This window comes from Frieseomelitta varia, unplaced genomic scaffold, assembly GCF_011392965.1.
Source record: "Frieseomelitta varia isolate USP_RPSP 00005682 unplaced genomic scaffold, Fvar_1.2 scaffold_243, whole genome shotgun sequence".
Classification (NCBI taxonomy): domain Eukaryota; kingdom Metazoa; phylum Arthropoda; class Insecta; order Hymenoptera; family Apidae; genus Frieseomelitta; species Frieseomelitta varia.
Window position 1 is genome coordinate 134,035 of NW_025109972.1, and position 9,038 is coordinate 143,072.

General features: G+C 33.8%; 1 protein-coding gene across 1 annotated transcript; it reads right to left on the reverse strand.

Annotated features, from left to right (window-relative positions):
• Positions 1 to 59: 59 nt before the first annotated feature.
• LOC122528007 (elongation of very long chain fatty acids protein AAEL008004) lies at positions 60 to 3,533 on the reverse strand. Its single transcript, XM_043652662.1, has 6 exons — positions 3,078 to 3,533; positions 2,574 to 2,764; positions 1,813 to 1,899; positions 1,658 to 1,714; positions 535 to 777; positions 60 to 452 (listed from the first exon to the last, which is right to left on the reverse strand). Exons 1-6 carry the CDS (start codon positions 3,136 to 3,138, stop codon positions 294 to 296), a joined length of 798 nt encoding a protein of 265 aa, XP_043508597.1. The 5' UTR covers positions 3,139 to 3,533; the 3' UTR covers positions 60 to 293.
• Positions 3,534 to 9,038: the final 5,505 nt, after the last annotated feature.

The following is a 9,038-nucleotide window of genomic DNA, read 5'->3' on the forward strand; positions in this document are numbered from 1 at the left end:
TTTTTTTTCTTTTTTTTTTTTTTTTTTTTTTTTATTTCAATTTGCTCGCCCGAACACGCCTTTTCTATTTTCTACTTTTTACCTTGTCTTTTTTTTTGTAAATGCCATCTGATATTCGAAGCTGGAATTTCATTTTGAATGAGAGTCAGTTTTCATGTTCTTTTATTCGGCTCACTCGCTCTGATTCGACACGAACTTCTTCTCCCTTTTCTGTCTTCTCCTCTTTTTTCTTTAATTTTAGATCAAATGTTTGCCCAATTTTCCCATTGTTGATAGCGACGTAACGTCGCTCATTAAATTTGTTTCTTTTTGTACGCTTTCTGATAAAAATCACCGAACAAGTAAATGAAGATTATCGCGTTTGTTATAAAGAAATACGTGAGAGCCTTTGGTACTTTGCAGTCCATCACGAGGATCATCAATTGATAGCCGAGCATCACGAAGAACTGCACCTGAGACGAGAAAGAGAAATTTGGTTAGCTTCGGATGTTTGAAAGTATCGTGAACGTAACGTCGTTTGGTGAAAATATTTACCAATTGGATCCAGGTCATGTACTTCTTCCACCACAAGTATTTCTTGTACTCGGGGCCAAGAGCTGCTATCAGATAATACGAGTACATGACGATGTGCACGAAGGTATTCAAAAAACCGATCAGAGCACCTTGTTCGCCGGGAAGGAATTTCAAGTAGCACCACGAGAATATCGACGTTATCGTGTGGTGGTACACGTGCAGGAAAGTCACTTGGTTTTGCTTCTTTCGTAGAACGAAGAACACCTTCGAAAGGAGAGAGCTGAGAAATTACGTTCGCTTCGACGACGTTGGTGTTAACGAATTTCTAATTTTAACTACTCGAATATTTATTGGAACTAACGTAAAGAAATTGCAAAGATTCACTTGACATTTCTTCTCAGTTATTATACTTTAATAATTTTACGAGATTTAAAGAAACTCTAATGGCCCCTAATGAGTTGGTTCCATTTGTTGGTAATGAAATCATCGAATTGATTAATACCGGCGTTTCTATTTCTATGAATATGTATTTTGAGCCAGTTACACTGAAATAAATAATTTTAAGCAACGCGAATGAAGCATGTGGCAGCAGATAATGAAACAATGCGCATTTGTCGCATTTGGCACATTGTAACGTAATGTTTCGTAATTTCGAAATTAAATTTCATCAAGTGCAATGTATGTAAATTTCGCGCGGCAGTCAACGTGTTAATTGAATTCTTGCTAATTGATGCATTGTGTAAGTCATAAATAAGCGATGTTAATGAATCATGTTACATGAATTATTTCCTGGCGATAAGTAGAATCCCATGTATTAAATGTTAAACACTCCGCATTGTTGCGGATATTTATAAACCGTAATTAAATCAAAGCTTGTTTCAGCCACTACACACGAGTATCAGAATCGGTGAAATAAATAAAATTACTTTACCTATCAGTGTTGAAATATTTCACATGTTCTTGCACATTACGTGCAACTTGTCTATTTCTACATTTGCAAAGTTTCCACAAAACGTTAGTTTATATTACGATTTACGTTCATATTACTTTTCATTGGACATTTTATACGTTTTGCGTATCATATGCATTCGTTAAAGTTTTCCAATAGATCTAGAATCGGTTTGTACAATTATACTGTACTTACCGTGTCAAGAAGTTCGACTAGTTTCGCGACGAAGTACCACCAGGCAGCTTTTGTCACCTATTTCACGTAAAACTTAATAGTGATAACATGTTCAAATTTAAAAAGTCAGGCATTATTACTGATTTTCATGTATCCAGTTTTTTTCGTTAACTCACCGTGGCTTGAATTCGTAAGTCTGAGGGTGATCGATTTGCATTGCATTTAGGCGAGTATATGAGGGGTGCGACACCCGGTTCGAAGAACTGTTAAAAGTTAAAAAAACGAGGGGTAATTATTGTCTGAAATTAAATATCAAGATAATTCGAAGGAAATAGACAGCGGATATTTATGGAGTTTTATATTTTTACGAAGATAATTAAACTTAAGTGGAACGAAGAAAATTATTTCACCTATTAAATGTTAGAAGATAAATATTTTATAAAATTTACTATATATTATTATTTTATATTTTATAAAATTTACTATACTATTATATATATATATATTATAAAATTTATATATATTTATATATATTTTTATTTTATATTTTATAAAATTTTCTATATATATATTATATATATATATTTTATAAAATTTATATATATTTATATACATTTTTATTTTATATTTTATAAAATTTTCTATATATATAGAAAATTTTATATTATTTATATATATATATATATATATATATATATATATATTTTATAAAATTTACTATATATATTTTTATTTTATATTTTATAAAATTTTCTATATATATATTATTACTTTATATTTCATAAAATTTACTATATATTATATTTTGAGTATATGTTACGTGATTTTTTTTCTTTTTTGTATAGATTTTATAGATATACGTTCTTGCACTTGCAAATTTTCCACAACTGCGTAAAAACCCGCCGTCTAATAGTTAATTACTTTCGTTGAGCGTTACTTTAAGCGTCAGCCAGATGCTGAAGAGGACTTGAACCGCGTTGTAGAGGATCAGCAGGCTGTTCAGTTGAAAGGCCGGCCTCTTTTCCATCATTTTCGGCCCAACTTTCAAAACGAACGCCAAGTATGTTCCAACGATGCACAGCATGGGACCAGGCGAGTTCATCATTGGCCAGGAGTCTACCATCATTTCTAAAAATCACGATAATGAAATAAACACTTCCGACCACCTTTCAACGACAGGTAAGAAAATAATTTCTCCTTCCACACCCGAGGAACGTCGAGACAACAATTTTTGTCAATCTTGAATCTGCGTTAATCGTCATCGGCTGCTGATTTGAAATATCGAATGAAAAAAAAAAAAAAAGTAAGTCACCTGGACTCGAGTGAATCGAGCGCAGTAAACGAAAGACTTCTATATTCACAGTATGGGAAGAAACGAGCCCCTGAACATCTCGCTTCAAGCCTAACCTCTACCTCTTTCGACGATGTTCATGACGATTACCTTTGTTGACCTCCAAGATTTCATTGTAGTTGTTCACCACCAGACGAATTATGTTCGACATGCTTCCGAATCTTTCCCTCTTCTTTCCAACGAACTGCGGAAACGATAAGCGGAAAAGAAGAAAAACGGGGGAATCGAATCGTTGGAAGTCGACTGAACAGGAAACGAGAGCTTTCGGGAGTGAAAATTTAGGAACGCGTAACGCGGCTTAACCAACAATTGTCACGCTCGCGGTCAAACGTCATTCGTGCGTAAACCTCTCGACTAACAAGTCAAACTTCACGCGTTTTCGGCGGGCGAAAGGAAGTGGAACAGGAACGGTCACCTACAAATCCACGAGAACGCTTTCTGTTGGCGCGTCGATGTCACTTCCGGCGAACCTTACGAATAGCGCGCCTCGCGTTGGCTTTCTCGCGAGAGGAGCAGATGTTGATGGAGAAGCCGCCAGTCAAAAACTGGTCATCTGTCCGGCAATGTAGCCACCAGGTGTACCAAAACCTCCATCTTCTTTGTCCGCCCCTCCACGTTACCGAGGGTACCCTGTAAAAATCGAGATACGAATCGACTCGATGGGGGGACAGATTAGCGAAGGAGGAAGGGATGAAAGACTAGGTCGTGGAATATGTAATTATATAAATCGTAACGCGGCCCCGTTGAATTATTAAGTGGGTGCTTAGAGCGAATTGCTGCTCGGCTAGATGACAGTGAAAACTTTGACCTACGAACTTCTCGATGTCACGGGCGGAACGTGTATCAGGTTGAATTTCGTTTACTTGATCCACGTCGGCGTTCGTTGAAAAACTTTGTTACATCTTACGTAGTTTTGCGCGAGATACACGAGATTCTAAGATATACTGAGAATTATGTTGGTGGTTTTAAAGAAGGAGATCACTAGGTTATGTAGTAACATTTTGTGCTTATTCTCGTTACAATTTTCGATGGAGAATGAAACGGTAACCGAAGGAACGCTGAAACTCTGTTGCGTTTTCTTTAATTAAGTATCTTGAAAGAGTACCTCGAGTTTAAAGAAAATGCAAAGGAGTTCTTGTTACGCGTGATTTCTCCGTCGAACGTCAGTTTGAAACATTATGAATTCACGTTGTTCCATGACAGTAAGAAATTGTGACTTATAATATCGACAATTCTCAGTTTTTCTCGTTCAACGATGCTTGATTAAAATTACAGAATTGCACCAGGCCCAAAGCAGTCTGTACTAAATATCGCGCGTATCGCCAGCTGTTCGTGATACTTATAGTCAGCAGAATGGATTTCGCTAACGTTACATCCCTGCAACGACCACCGAACTGTCGCAATGCTCGCATAAAATTCGCAAACGATCCGCGACAAAGAGACTGGCTCGCGAAACGGCTTCGACGAAAAGTAAAGGTCGTAGAAGCGGAGATGTTCGTTCGTTTGGGCAAACGGCTGTTTGAGAATTCGACGAACGAGTTGTTTGGCCGGAATAAAGAGACGTGGATTGAAAAGCTATCGCGAAAACGGGGAGATAGGCATCGTCTGTGAGAAAACCTATCTCCCCTGTTGAACTTTTCGTAGACAGTGATGCAATTGCGCGACGTGCAGCGAAAACTATTTCGATGCTAGTTCAATATTTGAATCGAGAACCCTGTGAACTTCGCTCGTCTCGTCGAAATAGCTCGAAACATTAGCGGATTTTTCGATCTTTTAGTCGAGTTTGTCTTTCGTTAAACCGACAATTATCGCCGGCTCTCGCATAATTATAACCACTTTGTTCGTCGCCTTGGTTCATCAATGTTTACCCTTGAAAGAAACGATTGGCATAACAATTTCCAAGCATTTTTTGCGCTTCTCAGCGAAATACTTCTTCGCCTCACATCCGTGTACGTTCTCTTCGCGGAGGTAATGAAATTGGAAGTAGAACGAACGGCGACTTACGTGCACGTACGAACGTATATTTTCAATTCAGGTTCATTTTATCAGCTTGTTATTAGCATCGATGCCTCCAACTTCGCGAAATGTTAATTTAGAAGGAGAAAGAAAATGGCAGACTACTATTTGGAGAATCTTTACGAGCGAAACCAATTGTAAGTGTGTTGAGCCGAGGCTTTTCTAACACAGTCGCGACGAATTGAGTCAATAAGACGTTTAGAATTGCAGGAGAAGTAGGGACAAAGATTTTGCAAAAGCGTATTTTGACCGTGATTCCTCGTAACAGTGTCAGTATCTTGAGTGGACAGGGACAAAAAGAATCGAGTTCAGCATATCATACGATCGTATCGATGAATTTCTTTTTTCTTTGACGTGAACATACTGAACAAACAACATCGTAAGAATTAAATCACGCGTTAGGTCATCGAAGGTTTTGAACGATATATTTCATATTTGTCAGTTTCACCGCGTCATTGTCCCATTTTCTCTTTTAACGCGCCTCTTGCGTCTTAGAAACGTACAATGTGCGTTTCATAGGTCAATAAGAAACACACGCACATACACACAGGTATGAATGACTTTTTTATTTGTTAACTGTTTTATCACGAACTTTTTGTATTACTCACATTACAAAGTCTCCCTCGTAGTTTCGAAAATATAATTTTGGTTTGATTTAGTTTAGTTTAATTTGATTAATTTTCAGTTTTAATTTAGCTTTGTCACAGTGGACATAAAATATAAAGCGAAAGTTAATAAGTTAAATAGAATTTTACAGAAAGCGTATGCTTCGGATATTTTTTCCACATTATGTGTATCTCGTTTGGTTTTCTAATTTGCTCTAGCAACGTGTTTGTTCCAAATGAAAGAAAAAGGAAGACAATCGATTGACGACGAGTTATTTTCTATAATATAAATTATAGAAATTTAATTATAATTAATATATTATAATATTTATAATATATAGAATAAAGAAATATATTTATAATATATTTAAAATATAAAGATATATTATATATTATATTATTTCTATATTATAGAATATTATATTATTTCTATATAATATAAAGATATATATAATATATCTTTATATTATAATATATAATATAACTTTTGCAATTCTTTAGCCCCCTCCGTCCAGTTTCTATTCTGATTTCCATTAAACTTCCACCGTTTGAAACTACGTTACGCGACGAAGGAGCATTTATTAGATTGTCCAATGATATAGTCAATGTATATATATCCACAAGCTGAAACAAAATGATCGAACTGCAACACTTTCCAATTTAACAGTTATCCGTGGTAAATTCTGTGATCCAGTTGCAACAGCTGAATCATAAAAAGAGCATAGACGTTAGAAATTCTTGCAACATACGGAGGATAGAGGTGACTAGACAAAAAGGAAGAGAGATCACTAACTTGAATCTCCCGGATATAAACTGGTATCCAAACGATTTACTAACTTCACTTCTATATTAGCGAAATGTATTCTCGAACATCTATATTAGCGAAACGTTGGAAATATAATTTCTTTTAAATGTAAATTAATTATTCAATTAATGATTAATTGTAAATTTTACTTTTAAACGTAAATTAATCATTCAATTAATGATTAATCCAGCTCATGAAAGCGTTAAATCTCCTAAGAACAACGATGACTACGGCCATTTTATCATTTGTCGTCTAAGTCGTCGACTTTGTTGCTAATTTCGCTATTCAATCGAGAAGACACGAGATTGAACAAATGAATGAATGAATGAATGAATGAATGAATGAATGAAATCTTTATTTCAGCCTTTCGGCCTAGAAATAGACCTTAGTACCTTACATTATTCTATACATTTTGTTTTCCCTTTTAATTCCCTTAATTGTCAAGTTTTGCTCTTATTAGTTTTCCCTTACATCTAGTATTGCATGCTTTAACCAAACTTTATACTATAGACTAGCTGGACTAATAGAGAATAATATATGCACACTGCTTTTACACTTAATATATTCCTCTTTGGTACTATACTTTCTTTACTTTAGTTCTGCAGAGATTGAATAAATGAAACGGGAATTCTCGATGATTAAGCGACATAACGGCTGTTTGTTAAGCGGATTCCTACGTACGTTTTTTTTTTTTTTTTCATGTCTGTTCTCTCAAATAATGCTTCACGTTTCGCCTGGAGCATCCATTCAGACTTTAGAAAAGTAGGTTAACTTTTTCGGGCAGGTCCGAACTCGGCCTCTCGCGTTCGTTCCTCCTCGCTTTCGTTTGAAACTGATTTGGGTGTCGCGTAGATTGGAGGAAAACGCGTGGCCGCGATCTGTTGGCAAATTGATCGTAGAAAGACTTCGATCGTTACACTTTTAACGATCGATTTGTAATTTTTTCGTAGAAATTTTGGACGTTCACAGTAGTGCATTATTTTTTAAAATTAAAGCCTGGTATTATATTTATTGTACTGGAAACTTTCTTCTATCTCTGATTTGATCTCTTAGACACAAGTTTCATCGTTTCGTAGTTCTAGAGTTAAATGAACTCTTGACAAGGGAAATATCATTTAATTTCTTTCTTCTTCTTTTCTTTTCATTGTTATTCTTTTCTTTATTTTATCAAATGAAAAGATAAAAATTGAGGAACCTAAAGATATCAAATTTCAATGAAGAAAGTTAAATGATACGGTAGAGAATGTATTAAAAGTTCTGGGTGTATACATAAGCACTGTAGTCATTGGTTTTCGAATGCCAGATGAAAATTAGAAGAATTAAAAATAAAAAATTAACTAGGGATAAATTTTGTATATTTTTTTTACAATTCTTTATTTTGTCACGTTAAATTTTCCAGTCTAGTTTTATAAAACTTTCACTCTTTATTATTTTATACATAACTCTCGAAAAATCTGCATTTCGAACTTTCTCATAATTTTTTATTTCTTTTCCTTCTGTGATAAAACTCTGTCGTCTTGTACTCAATTTTCCAGTTCAAACAAGAAATTATTCCTATTAAAAATTAACTAGGGATAAATTTTGTATATTTTTTTTACAATTCTTTATTTTGTCACATTAAGTTTTCCAGTCTAGTTTTATAAAACTTTCACTCTTTATTATTTTATACATAACTCTCGAAAAATCTGCATTTCGAACTTTCTCATAATTTTTTATTTCTTTTCCTTCTGTGATAAAACTCTGTCGTCTTGTACTCAATTTTCCAGTTCAAACAAGAAATTATTCCTATTAAAAATTAACTAGGGATAAATTTTGTATATTTTTTTACAATTCTTTATTTTGTCACATTAAGTTTTCCAGTCTGGTTTTATAAAACTTTCACTCTTTATTATTTTATACATAACTCTCGAAAAATCTGCATTTCGAACTTTCTCATAATTTTTTATTTCTTTTCCTTCTGTGATAAAACTCTGTCGTCTTGTACTCAATTTTCCAGTTCAAACAAGAAATTATTCCTATTAAAAATTAACTAGGGATAAATTTTGTATATTTTTTTACAATTCTTTATTTTGTCACATTAAGTTTTCCAGTCTGGTTTTATAAAACTTTCACTCTTTATTATTTTATACATAACTCTCGAAAAATCTGCATTTCGAACTTTCTCATAATTTTTTATTTCTTTTCCTTCTGTGATAAAACTCTGTCGTCTTGTACTCAATTTTCCAGTTCAAACAAGAAATTATTCCTATTAAAAATTAACTAGGGATAAATTTTGTATATTTTTTTTACAATTCTTTATTTTGTCACATTAAGTTTTCCAGTCTAGTTTTATAAAACTTTCACTCTTTATTATTTTATACATAACTCTCGAAAAATCTGCATTTCGAACTTTCTCATAATTTTTTATTTCTTTTCCTTCTGTGATAAAACTCTGTCGTCTTGTACTCAATTTTCCAGTTCAAACAAGAAATTATTCCTATTAAAAATTAACTAGGGATAAATTTTGTATATTTTTTTTACAATTCTTTATTTTGTCACATTAAGTTTTCCAGTCTAGTTTTATAAAACTTTCACTCTTTATTATTTTATACATAACTCTCGAAAAATCTGCATTTCGAACTTTCT

Bases quoted from the DNA above. Each gene is read 5' to 3' on its own strand.
- LOC122528007 (XM_043652662.1), bottom strand. From the start codon at position 3,138: ATGTCGAACATAATTCGTCTGGTGGTGAACAACTACAATGAAATCTTG. The intron at 2,765-3,077 runs GTAATCGTCATG...CGTGATTTTTAG, and splicing joins AATCTTGGAGGTCAACAAAG to AAATGATGGTAGACTCCTGG. The intron at 453-534 runs GTAAATATTTTC...TTCTCGTCTCAG, and splicing joins ACATGACCTGGATCCAATTG to GTGCAGTTCTTCGTGATGCT.